The 14,449-nt window shown below is 38.8% G+C and overlaps 1 protein-coding gene across 1 annotated transcript in view; it reads left to right on the forward strand.

The window, feature by feature from the left end:
* LOC307154338 (uncharacterized protein) overlaps nt 1-14,449 on the forward strand; it is a 35,331-nt gene that overhangs the window by 18,488 nt on the left and 2,394 nt on the right. The window contains exons 17-18 of the mRNA XM_079864181.1: nt 10,523-10,810; nt 10,914-11,213. Coding sequence (XP_079720307.1) covers nt 10,523-10,810; nt 10,914-11,213 — 588 coding nt within the window. The remainder of the gene's footprint in view (nt 1-10,522; nt 10,811-10,913; nt 11,214-14,449) is intronic.

Genomic DNA, 14,449 nt, shown 5'->3' on the forward strand with positions numbered 1-14,449 from the left:
GCATTGGCCATTACATAAATGGACATTACATACACAAATAATCAATAAATTCAATAAATCAATCAGTAAACAAATGTATGAATACATTTATATAAACAAGAAAAAAAACAAAAAAAAAACACCTTTGTACATTTGTACCAACATTCAGACAAGATAAGAATGATTCTGACTTTAGTTTTGTCCACTGGCTGACTCTCATAGTTTGTGGCAGGCTGTTACATATTTTGCTGCTGTTGTGATTGAGCTAGAGTTCTCTCCCAGAATATGCTTTAATTTTTCTGAATTTGGTAATGCCATAAAATTTGGTTCTAGTTGTTGGAATCTAGTGAAATAGTCTGATCTAATGCTGTGATAGTGATCACAGTGTATCAGGAAGTGTTCCTCTGTCTCCACCTCTCTCTGAGAGCACAGTGAACACAGTCTCTGCTCTCTCGGCTGCCATATCTGCCTGTGTCGTCCTCTCTCTACAGCCAGACAGTGGTCACTCAGCCTGTACTTGGTTAGGGTCCTTCTCACTTTATGCTCTTTCACACAGCTCAGGTATTCTGCTGGTTTATAATCTCTTTTCAGGTGTAAATAGAGTTCCATCTTCTTTTGTGATTTAGTAGCATCTTTCCAATAGGTAATGTAATTTTGTTTTTGTAATTTTATAATTTGGTTGGGCCAGATAGTGCTGTGCTGGTCTGGTTGTAGTTTCAGCATCAGCTGTGAGAGTGCGCCCCGGTGCCGGTTCTGCCCTTGACACCGCAGGGCTTCAGCCTGGTATGAGCTCGGGTCACTGCGCTTCAGGTGCTGGTAGAACTTCACAGCTCTTTTTTGGATAGTGATCAGCAGGGGGTATTGTCCTAATTCAGCTCTGCACGAGTTGTTTGGTGTCACTCTGTTTACTTTTAGGATGCTTGTACAAATTTGGGTATGCAGAGTTTCGATTTCCTCTTTTTCCCATTTTGAGAAATCTTGGGTTTTCAGAGGTCCCCATATCTCACTGCCATACAGAGCAATGGATTCAATTATTGCTTTTAGGATTTTTAGCCAGGTTTGAATTGGAATTTCATGCCGAATAGTGTTTTATTAGAAACGATATGGTTTCTCTCTCTCTCTCTCTCTCTCTCTCTCTCTCTCTCTCTCTCTCTCGGGATTGTGGGTAGCGGGAAGATTGCAGGTGCTTGAGCACGCGTGCGAAAACTTTTCTGTTTTTCCTTTTTCAACTTTCATTGTTTATAGTCATTCATAAATTGAACGAAAGGATTGTTATAGTATTTACCCGCAGACTGCGCATAGTGCAGGGTTGCGAGTAATAATGGAGTCAAACGACGCTTTCTCACGGCTGACTCTCAAACACGGATTCAAGTGCATGCCGCAGGAGAACATGAACATTGAAGACGTTCTGCTAGCCGTCAGCCAGAAGGTTAGTGGTTCAAACATTTAGGGTGTACTCACACTAGCCAGTTTGAACCGTGCCCGAGTGCGTTTGACCACCAAAGCGCGGTTCGTTTGACTAGTGTGAGTGCTCCGAACCGTGCCCGGGCGCGGCTCGATTAGCCGGCCCTGGCCCGGTTGGAAGAGGTGGGCCAGAGCACGGTTCAGTTGGACTCGGGCGCGGTTCGCATGCAGTGTGAGCGCTAACCGTGCTGGAGCACGGAACAGGACGCGTGACGCAAACCTCCTCATACGAGCAGCACGATTACGTGAAAATTTTCGTGCCACAAAGGCGATAGATCTGTTTAACAACAGGCTGTGAGAGGGCTGTGGACCAAACGACTCAAAATTATCCACAAAGTAAACAGAGCGATGGACTCAGAGCGATGCGCCGCTCTTCCTGTTTATCCCGAAACCGTCACACCATAATGACGTAAGCGTGCTCCGGCACGAATGCTGAAACCCTAAGCCGTTTCTCAATATGCGAACTTGTCTGTACTTGTGTTCTTGTGGACTTGTGAAACGTCATCAGTCGCTGCCCTAGTACTGTTCCAATTCAAAGTTCACATCTAGCCAAGTCCAGTTCGAATCCCCGGATGTGTTCTTGATCCGCCCCTTTTACCGAGGATGCATCGAGAGGTGACTTGTGCGGACTTCAGACAGCCAGGTATCCCAGAATGCATCTCACACCAACCAGCAAGCGTCAATAGCAGAGGAGAAACCCCGCGTAATTTAAAAATACTGCTATAATTGTGTCACAAAATGTAGTTTTAAGAGTATTTCAGGCGAGAATGTAGTTGTTAAAAGCTCGAATCTTTGGTTTATTTATAAAGATAGCGCCTATTTGAAAATTTGATCTGACGTTTTCGGAGTTTTGAGAACCAGGCAATCGGACGCTCGGCGCTCGTACCCCGCCGAGAACAGCCTCTCTCGGCTAGTGCTGCTGACTTGCCGGTGGCTCGGATGTCTCTAGTCTAGTGGTTTAACATGAGATATAAATCGTCTTGTGTATATCCAACAGGCGATTTATTTATTTTATTTGTCTCATTAATGTATAATTTGTTCCCTGGCAAAACGTTTTAGCTGAGAGCAAAGTGAAGTTTCATAGCTTTATTTAACGTTAGTCTATTTAAATTTAACGTTTTAGAGAGCTGACTTATGTTTGACTGAATCGTTGGATTTATTGTTGTATACCTTTTAGGCTACTTATACTTTTAGAATGGCTATTATTGATCATTAAAACTGACATTTAACAAAAAAGGTTATGTCATTCTATTTTATATATTTAAAACATAGCCTATACAATATTTTATTATAGTCTGCATGTTGCCTATTCTCTTCACTGTATATACATATATGACACAACCCTGTCTCTTTTTGCTAAATATTCGTTTTAATGATCAATATTATAATGTTTTTTATTCATCATATTTTTAAAATGAAAACAAAAAGAGTCAGGGTTGTGCTTTATATTTCGTGTTGTTGTAAATATGCAGTGAAGATAATCAATTGCGTTTCCTGAACCACATTTGTGTGGCCATTATGTTAAAGATTTTTTTTTAAATGAAAATGAAAAGAGGCAAAGTGGTGGTTTATAACATATTTCGTTTTATTTGTAGCCTATAAAGAGATAACCGGAGTAGCCAGAGCAAGCTGAGTGACGCTATCAAGTACGCCGCTGTTCCATTTGTAGAATTATCGGACTCGCGTCCTCCCGTCCTCGGGAGTTCGTTCTCCTGAGTCGAACTTGTCAGTCCGAACTACCAAGGACTCAAGTCCGAACTTTGCGTACTTGGTATTGAGAAACGGCTCATGTGAGTGCAGGCCAGTGGGGGAGTGGGGAGGGGGGACAATCGTACTCGGGCCCGGTTCATGGCAACCGTACCTAGTGTGAGTACACCCTAAGTCAGCTGCCAGGATGAACAAAGCACTTGTTGTTTTTCTTACTGAAGTTGATATGGTTGATGAACTAATCGAGACAGGGCTTGAGGTAAACAATATGTTTTTACAATTACTGCCACTATCTAGTCCCTCCAAAAAAGTAGTTCTTTCCAATGTACCGCCATTTATAAAAGATGAAACTTTGAAAGAAATACTTCAGCGTTACGGTAAAATAATTGCGCCGATCAGAATGATCCCTTTAGGACTCAAAAATCCTGACATAAAGCACATTATGTCCTTTCGACGTTTCACTTATATAATACCGAACGCACAATATGACCCGCTTGAAGTAGCGATAAAGATATCAATCGAGGGTAAAGATTACACAATCTTTATCAGCACGGAACAAATGCGCTGTTATGTTTGCGGTGACCATGGTCATGTTCGGCAGACGTGCCCCAGATCTCATAACAGTGCAGGAGAGAACAGCTCTAATGTGCGTGAAGAGACAAACTCAAAGCCTCAAAACCGAGAGGAAAATACAAATGATGGCAAACAATCAGAACAGAGAGCTGAGATTTCTGATGTAAGTCAGTCAGAAAACGCATGTTCTCAGTCTAAAAGTAAGGAAAATACGAGTTTACCGCAAAAAGACACAGAAAAACAAAGTGTTGTGACAAATGAAAATGAATCTGAAGAAGGGAAAAGTAGTCAGTGGTCAAATGTAAGTACAGATAATATCCTGTCAGATGATGATTCAGATGATGGAAGTGAAAGTGAAGGGAGTTTTTTTGACATGGAAGAAACCGGTTCACAAGCAGGGTCTTTAGAAACGAGTGATACAAACTCCAGACTATATTCTGTAAAACAAATTAGTGTCTTCCTTGATAAAACTAAAGGTACCAGGAATCCCCAGATGGAAATGTTTTTTTCCAGATTTGAAAGGCTTTCTTGCCTCCTCCAGATATGTAATGACAAATGCAACTCTTGAAGAATTCAATAGACAAAAACGATATCGCCTCAAGAAAATAATGACTAAAGTGAAAAAGACGATCCAACGTAGCAATAAAAAGGTGTAACAGGTTAGGATGAAGCTTGCAATAATGGTACTCAGCTGCATTATTTTTTCCCTGTTAATAATTATGGCATCCCTGAGCATTGGTTCTTTAAATGTTAATGGATGCCGTAGTGTAAGGAAAAGATTTGCTCTTTTTAATTTTTTAACTTTAAAGAAGACAGGTGTAATTTTTTTACAGGAAACTCACACTGATAAATATAACCAGCCAGAATGGCTTAGTGAGTGGAAAGGGCAAGTTTTTCTCAATCATGGGTCAAATGTCAGTGCTGGTGTTGCTATTCTGATATCTGCTAAACTCCAAGGGCAGGATTTCAGTATGATAGATATTATACCTGGTAGAATGCAACAAGTAGATATTATTTAGCAAGGTTTATCTTTTTCTTTTATTAATGTTTACGCCCCTAATGTTGGTTCTGACAGAATTGAATGCTTTAGAAAATTACAAGAAGTGATTAAAGGAATTCCCCAAGAAAGAGTAATCGTTGTAGCCGGAGATTTTAATTGCACTGTTAATCATACAGTTGATAGGAATCACGATGAACCTCACCCAAAATCAGCAGAAGCACTTAGAAATGTTTTAAAATATCATGCACTTGTTGATGTGTGGAGAGAATCGTTTCCTAAAGAAAAACAATATACATGGTTAAAGATGAGTTCAAAAATTATATTTGGAGCCAGGTTAGATAGGATTTATGTTCAAAAAACTAAGAGACAGTATTTTCTTAATAGCAGTATTAGTCCCACACCCCTATCTGATCATCACTACATATCTGTCACGGTCACAACATTGAATACTCATAACAAATCTTACTGGCACTTTAATAATAGATTGTTAAAAGATCACTCTTTCGTGCACTCTTTTACTCTTTTCTGGAGAGCTTGGAGAGAGAGAATGTCACAGTTTAAATCCTTAAGCCAATGGTGGGACATTGGAAAAATCCAGATGAAGTCTTTCTGCCAACAGTATACACAAAATAATACGAATGAAACTAAAAAGAAGATCAAACGTTTGGAAGATGACATTTTAAAGCTAAGTAGCTCTATAAGTGGAGAAGATGGGGAAAGTGAAGATCTGCTTGAACAGAATACATTTATTTAAAAAAATCTGTATGAAGAAAGAGACCAAGGAGCAATAGTTCGAGCAAAAATTGCTCAACTTCACAACATGGACACTTCCTCAAAATTCTTTTTTGCCTTGGAAAGGAAAGTTCGAGAGAGAAAATCAATTGATCATCTTAAACTACCCGATGGGAGAGAGACAACAGATAAAAAGGAGATTATCCTACAAGCCTTGTCATTCTACGAAAATCTTGTCATTCTACGAAACGTATTCTTAATGATGTCCCTAAATTAAGCGACGATAACAAGAAAGAACTAGAACTTTCACTGTCATTTGAAGAATTAAGTACAGCTTGTGAACAACAATCTGCTGGACGATCCCCAGGGTTGGACGGTTTAACATCTGAATTTTACAGAGTTTTTTGGTCACTTATTGGACCAGATTTACATTCTGTTTTTACTGAAAGTGAAAAATTGAAAGTTTTACCTCTTAGTTGCAGAAGAGCCGTAATAACTCTATTACCTAAAAAAGGTGACTTAAGGTCCTTAAAAAACTGGCGCCCCATCTCAATTTTAAACACAGACTACAAGATACTCTCGAAGGCATTGACGAATCGGCTGAAAGAATGCTTGGCTTCCATAGTCCATGAAGATCAATCATACTGTGTTCCGAAACGCTCCATCTTTGATAACTTGTTTCTGGTGCGTGATCTACTACAGTTAACTGACATACACAAGCTTGATGTTGGTCTTCTGTCACTTGACCAAGAGAAGGCATTCGACAGAGTCGACCATCACTACCTCTTTAAAACTTTGACTGCCTTCGGGTTCGGAGAGAAATTCATTTCACAAGTTCAGCTACTATACACTGATGTATACAGTATGTTGAAGATTAATGGAGTTTTAACAAGAACTTTTCCAGTGTGCAGAGGTGTCAGACAAGGCTGCAGCCTTTCTGGACTTTTATATACCTTGTCCATAGAACCCTTGCTGAGACTTTTGAGGAAAAATCTACATGGCATTTCAGTTCTTAATCCTGATATCTCAGAAGTAACTACCGTAAGCCTTACAGCTTACGCGGACGACATCACCGTGATAATACGATCTCAAGAAGATATTGAGCACTTGAATATGAGTCTTGACCTGTATCAGGAAGCGTCTTCAGCACAGGTGAACTGGAATAAAACCAATGCACTACTTCTGGGCCATTGGCAGGAAGAAAGTCCACCTCATCTTTCTCAAATGTGTCAGTGGAAAACAGATGGTTTTAAAATTCTTGGAGTCTTCTTTGGTACTGATCAATACATGACAAAGAACTGGGATGGAATAGCAGAAAAAGTGTTGGGGAAACTTCAGAAATGGAAGTGGATTCAACCTCAGCTGTCCTATAGAGGAAGGGTATTAGTTATTAATAATTTGGCTGCTTCGATGTTGTGGCATCGTCTGTCCGTTTTAGACCCTCCAACAGACCTTTTACAACTACTCCAGAAACACTTTGTGGATTTCTTTTGGGGAGGATATCACTGGCTGAATTCAGGAGTCTTGTGTTTGCCAGTATTTGAGGGCGGTCAAAGCCTTATCCATCTAGTCTCAAAAGTGAAAGCAATGAGATTACAGATAGCTCAAAGACTGCTTTATGATCGAAACCCTCAGCCATGGATTATGTTCAGTTTAGCCATTTTACGGAACACTGGTGGAAGAGGACTTGACAGACAGTTATTTCTGATGTCAAACGAAATGTTTAAAAATGTATCTTTTACTAGTTTCCATAAGAATGTTCTAAGTGTCTGGAATCAATTTAAAACGGACAGAGAAGAGCATTTTGGTCTTGACGAACCACTTTTTTATAATTCATGGGTTTGCTAAAAAGATATGTCAGATACCGAAATTAAGAATTTTGTTTCAGGAGGTATTTCAAAAGTAGAAGATTTAATTGATTTAGAAGAAAGAAAATGGAATTCAGTACAAGAAATTTGTAGACAAGTTGGGGGAAAATCTGAGAGAATTGTTGGAAACATCTTAAACAAGCTGAAAGAATCCTTTCCAGTGTTACTTAGACAGTTTATTGAGAGGTTTTTGTCTACTGGGTTAAAGCAATGCCTCTTCCCTGAGGTGTTTATTACTCCACATAGTTATCAAGATGTTAAAGAAGAAAGACCGCTCCTTTCCTTTCGAGAGCTAGAACATGAATCATTTCTGGAAATAAATAAAAAACAATTGTATATTGTATGTGTTAAAATTACATTTTCTAAACAACTAATAGAGAAGAAAGATACAAAATGGAGAAGTTTCTTATCTGTATCTCAAGAACAGTCACCTTCTTGGCGGTTGTTTTATAAAAGTCCTTTACCGAAGCGCTCAGGAGACCTGCAGTGGCGTATTTTGCACTGTGCAATGCCAACAAAAACCTTTCTGTTTAAATGTAATCCTGAAATATTACTAGTTTGTAGTTTTTGCAATGTATTAGAAACAGTTTTTCATACTTTTTGCGAATGTCAAAGACTGTGTGCTCTCTTTAGTTTTTTAGAGGGTATGTTATCAAGTCTTGGTTGGGTTTTTTCAAAAACAATATTTATTTTTGGGTGTAAATATTCATGTTCTCAAAGAGAAAACTGTACTCTCTCAAATTTTTTGATTGGTCAAGCAAAACTATCTATTTGGAAGGCATATAAAATTGAAAATGAAGGAAAAACTATTAATATATTAGCCTTGTTTAAAGCTTTGGTTAAATCTAGAATTAAATTAGAATATGAATATTATAAAATGAATGATGATATGTTAAGTTTTGGAATGAAGTGGTGCTTAAGCACAAATTTGTTTTCTTTGGAGGATGGAGAGTTACTTTTCCCGTGGTAGTATACGGAGCCCCCCTAGTCCCACTTTGGCAAAAAAAAATTATTATAACTATCTTGTGGCCTCAAGATAGTAACTCGTGGCCTCAAGATAGTATCTCGTGGCCTCAAGATACTAACTCGTGGCCTCAAGATAGTAACTCGTTGCCTCAAGATAGTATCTTGTGGCCTCAAGATAGTAACTCGTGGCCTCAAGATAGTAACTCGTGGCCTCAAGATAGTATATCTCGTGGCCTCAAGATAGTAACTCGTGGCCACGAGAAAGTGAGTTTTTTCAAGGCGAACGTTCCTTTTAATGTTTCCATGGCGACGCGTCACGCGATACACCGCAGCCACAATAGGGTATATGTCGAACGTCGCATGACGAAACCGGAAACCTGGTCTCATCGCATCCGCTTGTCATAGAAAGTGTTAACAGCCGTATGAACTGACGCCGATATCTATGGAATTTTAAGGTAATCAGCTAACCTACCTATCTCACTTTGTTATTGGCGTTTTATTCTATTTAAATATCTAAACGTTAGTGTGAAGATTTTTTTTTTTTTTTACTTTTAAATATCGATCTTCACATGCGAGGGACATTGGTTATGATCATCTTTGCTCGCTCCTTTTAAGTTATCTTGAGTAAAACAGTAAAAAAATGCAAGAAGCACATACAAAAGACCTGAACCGGAAGCGATGCGTTCTGTTTTCCGGTTTCGTAATGCGACGTTCGACATATACCCTATACTGTATGACAGATGTGTCGCTTTTATTTAGCTTTTCCTTTTTTATTCAAAATATTCACAAACTTGCTTACCATGTCATCAACTAGCCCCTGAGAGTACGGCGCCACATTTAGAATGTTCAGTGCTGCCAGATCCAAACTGTGCTTTCGCGCATTGGCTGGCGCTGAGCCAGAGTCGGACGCGTTCATCACAACTAAGCAGTTTTTTCAACTTCATAATGTTTATTTTTGGTTTCAGATATTTAAATACACATAAGCATGAGTAAAACAATACATTTGGAGTTTGTAAAACACACTGATGTCTGTGGAAGCAGCAATCACAATCTATTCAAATATAATTTGCCGACATGTGTTATTCATATTAGACAAACATAGTGCAAGACAAGGAACTATAAAGTTTACTCTATTCTTCTCAGTTCACCGGCCACTTTCTTGCATTTATTTCGGGAGAAACTGATGAATTCACGTGCTGTAAATCCGACGGACAACATTGCAGCGCCCATCATGTTATTATAGATCAAGATTATTTATAAAGGTTTTTAAACGACTAAACACACTCACTTACACGTATGTGAGAATCGGAATATCATATAGGCTTGATTACATGGTAAGCAAGTTTGTGAATATTTTGAATAAAAAAGGAAAAGCGAAATAAAAGCGACACATCTGTCATACAGTATTATTGTGACTGCGGTCAATCGCGTGACGCGTCGCCATGGAAACATTAACATGGAAACGTTCGCCTTGAAAAAACTCACTTTCTCGTGGCCACGAGTTACTATCTTGAGGCCACGAGTTACTATCTTGAGGCCACGAGATATACTATCTTGAGGCCACGAGTTAGTATCTTGAGGCCACGAGTTAGTATCTTGAGGCCACGAGTTAGTATCTTGAGGCCACGAGTTACTATCTTGAGGCCACGAGTTACTATCTTGAGGCCACGAGTTAGTATCTTGAGGCCACGAGTTACTATCTTGAGGCCACGAGTTAGTATCTTGAGGCCACGAGATACTATCTTGAGGCCACGAGTTACTATCTTGAGGCCACGAGTTACTATCTTGAGGCCACAAGATAGTTATAATAAAAAAAAATTGACAAAATGGGACTAGGGGGGCTCCGTAGTAGTAATGGGAAAGGTGTAAAGGTATATTAAACACCTTTTTTGTTTTAATGTTATAATGTCAAATAAAAAGGTGTTTTAAAAGTAAAAAAAAAAGTCTCTCTCTCTCTCTCTCTCTCTCTCCCCCCCCCCCTCTCTCTCTCCCCTTCTCTCTCTCTGTCTCTCTCTCCCCCCCTCTCTCTCTCTCTCTCTCTCTCTCTGTCTCCCCCCCCCCCCTTCTCTCTCTCTCAATATGAGGTAAAAAAAAAAAAAAACTTGTAAAGCCAGCCATAACTATAAAGAGTTCAAGCTAGAATATGACATGTGCATGGGTAAGTTGAAAAAAAAGAAGAGTATATAAGCATCATCATTCTATGAATCCAACTTTATTAATTTCACATTTACAGCAAAGTCTGTGTGCAAACCTTCAGTCCAAGTAAAGAGAGCCCCTCTCAGAGACATTTTGAAGGAGAACAAAGTCACAATTTCTTGTATTGTTGAAGCGCCACACAACACTGAAGTGTCATGGTTGGCAGACGGCACCAGTAAAAACGGCACCAGGGCTTCTAAAGACCTTATCAATACAATTGTGAGCAACTTGACTTTGTCGAGAGACGAGTGGTTGAATCTGAAGACCATTGTTTGTACTGCTAAACATCCATGTTTCCCAGAAGAGAGCAAAACAATTCAAGCTGGTAAGTGTTTTTTTTTTTTTTTTTTTTTTTGCACTGATCAAGTGTGACAATTTAGGTTCTGAAAACCACATATTGTGTATTAAAATGTATGTTTGATCTTCAGATGATATGAAGAAGGATCCTGTAGTGATGATCAGGAGGAAATCAGCTCAGTCAGGCACTGCTTTGCTGGAGTGTGTTGTAAAAGATCTCACCTCTGGTGAGGTCTGCATCAACTTCCAGGCCAACAGTACTGATATCTCAGATTTCACTTGTGTGGACTGGACCCCTTCTGAAAACATTTGGTCCCTGACCACACATTCTGCAATCCCTAGTGAGCACCAGAAGAAGAGAAACAGTTTTACCTGCAAAGTTCACAGACCCTTCAAAAACTGGACATCAGATCCTGCTGGAAACCTTTTTGGTAGGAAACATTTAATCGGTAACACTTTACAAAAAAGGTCTTGTTTGTTAACATTTGACATAAAAAAAATACATTAGCACTGGTCCGTGTGTGTGTGTGTGTGTGTGTGTGGACATGTTTTTCTACACCGGTGGGGACTTAAACATGAATGCACACAGACTCATGGGGACTCGTGTCACCGTGGGGACCTAAACTGAGGTCCCCATGGGTACAAAAGCTTATAAATCATACAGAATTAGTTTTTTTGAAAATGTAAAAATGCAGAATGTCTCCTGTGATGGGTAGGTTTAGGGATAGGGGCAGTGTAAGGGGATAGAATATACAGTTTGTACAGTATAAAAACCATTACGTCTATGGAGAGTCCTCACAAAGATAGTGCACCAGACGTGTGTGTGTGTGTGTGTGTGTGTGTGTGTGTGTGTGTGTGTGTGTGTGTGTGTTCACAACTCACTGCTCTTAATGTGTGTGCACTAACTTGGATGGGTTAAATGCAGAGGACAATTTCCGAGTATGAGTCACCTAGAGTTGGCCTTACATTCACTACACTATGTTTTTACAAAACGTATTCACCTTTGTTTATTTTAGTCAATAACATATTCATGATAGTTCACAGTGCATAATGTTAACAGATGCAACTTTTGATCTTAAAGGACAAGTTCGGTATTTTACACTTAAAGCCCTGTTTACAAATCGTTTCTGATGAAATAGAACGGTTAAGATAAAATTTTGGACAAATGCTTCTGTCCCGAGAATTTTAGGTTTCTTTCACTTTCCCCCCCACCAGTAGACTGGGTGTATAGGTGCACTCGAACACTCCTTCCTAAAACACATTAAACTTTCGTTTACAAAGACGTGAAACTCACCGAGTGGTCAGGGGTGTCCACTGATATGCTCACACAAAAATCGCTGCAAAATATGTTTTCCAACAGGTTTTATCGTAGTTTTTGTCTCCTCCATTGACTTGCATTGGATGTGCTGTGAGGTACGGTATTACTCCGCTGCCGGAAACTGAAATGGGGTTCAGGGGTTGTTTTCTTCTTCTTCTTCGTGTTTTTTTTTTTTTTTTTTTTTTTTTTACGGCAGATCGCAAACAATGAAATGCCAGTGGTTTGCTTGCAAAGGTGCATTATCGCCACCAACTGGGCTGGAGTGTCTATTATTCAAGCTCTCAACGGAAGAATCTACGGGTGTGAGACGTTTGGAAAAATAGGTCCACAGTTTTACAACGAATGGTAAAACACCTGTTGGAAAGCATATTTTGCAGCGATTTTTGTGTGAGCATATCAGTGAACACCCCTGACCACTCGGTGAGTTTCACATCTTTGTAAACGAAGGTTTAATGTGTTTTAGGAAGGAGTGTTTGAGTGCACCTATACACCAGCCGCGGCGGGTCCGGGCCCACCCATTTTCTACTATGGTTTTGTACGTTTCTTCATTCGGATCTATTTGCGATCCATTCCATTCTAAACAAACAACGCAGTTTACATGCTTTGTCCTAGTTACATTATTAATTAAGATAATAATTAATAAATGCACGCATAATTATCAGTGAACTTGATAAATATTGCAGATGCATGCACAAACAAATGCCTTTCAACTTGTGTGTGCAAAATTCAGAATAAAATGAATGTGCAGCAATTTGTACAAATAGAGAGTCTAGGTCTACTATACGTGTTGTAGCCATTAAATAAGCTTATTTAGTTTAATATTTGTTAAAATATTATAATGTTATTTTTTAATTTATGTTGATTATGAAAAGTGAACCGCACACACGAGTAGCCTACGCAATATCGAGAGACATGGAGCGGGTCAAACATGATTTTGACCACTTAATTAAGTTTTGTTTTGCAGAAAACGATTTTTTTAAGTGAATTTCGTTTTGTATAAATTGTATCTTAATTTTATTTATATTTTTTTTAATCAACCAATTGCCAAATACCAAAAAGGCTAGCAGACAACACAATCATGGAGGCGCCCGCGCGGTCACTTGCACTGCTCGTAAACAGGAGCGCATCTCATCCTAACTTAACGAAACTCAGCATATGCCTCACAGACATGAAATATATCTTAAGAAAGCTTGAAATGTCTTTTTAACAATTTAAAACGAAAAGAAATAGTCTACTCTCTGGTTATGTAATGATGTGCATTTCTCATAGGCGCGTTCACTAGGCTACTGAGATGGCGATCGTCAACTTCATCTTTACAGCTGTTGTTGCTGTTAATAAACTAAAAATAATAGGCTTATAATTTTATTAAACAATAAATTAAATGAAATTTTAATTGTATTAAAAAATCACACCAAAAAAATCCTGTTTATCAATAGTGTGTGTGTCGGGAAAAAAAAAAAAAAAAAAAAACCCTCAAAAACCCCACTGTCAGTGTTTTGTAAGGAACAGGCAAATATGTTCAATATAGCAGGAGACATTTTAAATTGTTAACTAATAAAACAGTTATTTTTTTTATGTCAGTGTCGGCTATGAAGTTGACGACTCGCGATCTTCGCAGCGCCAGAGAGAAATGCACATTTCATTTCATACGAATTACATAAGCAGCGCAGCAGTCTGTTTTCTTTCGTTTTGAATTGTTCTGCTTAAAAAGTAGACATTTCAAGCTATCTATATGTCTCAGGTCTGTGAGGCAATAGCTACCTATTATAGACCTACGCTGAGTTTCGGTTCATTTATGAGACGAGCTCCAGGTTCGCCAGCGCCTCCGTATCCTGATTATCTATTTTCTAATAGCCTATATTTAGCTACTTCTTATTAAATCCAGACAATTTGTTGATGAAACATCGATTAAAATTAAGATACAATTAATACAAAACGAAATTAAATTTAAAGACAGGATTTGTGCTTTCAGTTTGAGGTCTCTGTGAAAGTTTTAAAACATTATTTTAGTGCCGCTTTAGAGCGCTCACGTCAGTAGCGGAGAGCTGTCTGTTACTTTTTTTTGTGTGTGTGTGTGAAATACATTTCTAAAAAAATGCGACTTAGTCCAGTGCGGCTTAGGCATAGCCTATGTTTTTTTCTTCCTCGTGACGCATTTTTTGACTGATGTACGCGACTCCGAAGCGAAAGAAACCTAAAATTCTCGGGACAGCAGCATTTGTCCAAAATTTTATCTTAACCGTTTTATTTCATCAGAAACGATCTGTAAACAGGGCTTTAAGTGTAAAATACCGAACTTGTCCTTTAAAAATGTATAAGTAAATGTTGAGATTAGCATAAACTAATATT

The sequence above is a fragment of the Squalius cephalus genome (assembly GCF_949319135.1).
Source record: "Squalius cephalus genome assembly, chromosome: 1".
In the NCBI taxonomy this organism is placed as follows: domain Eukaryota; kingdom Metazoa; phylum Chordata; class Actinopteri; order Cypriniformes; family Leuciscidae; genus Squalius; species Squalius cephalus.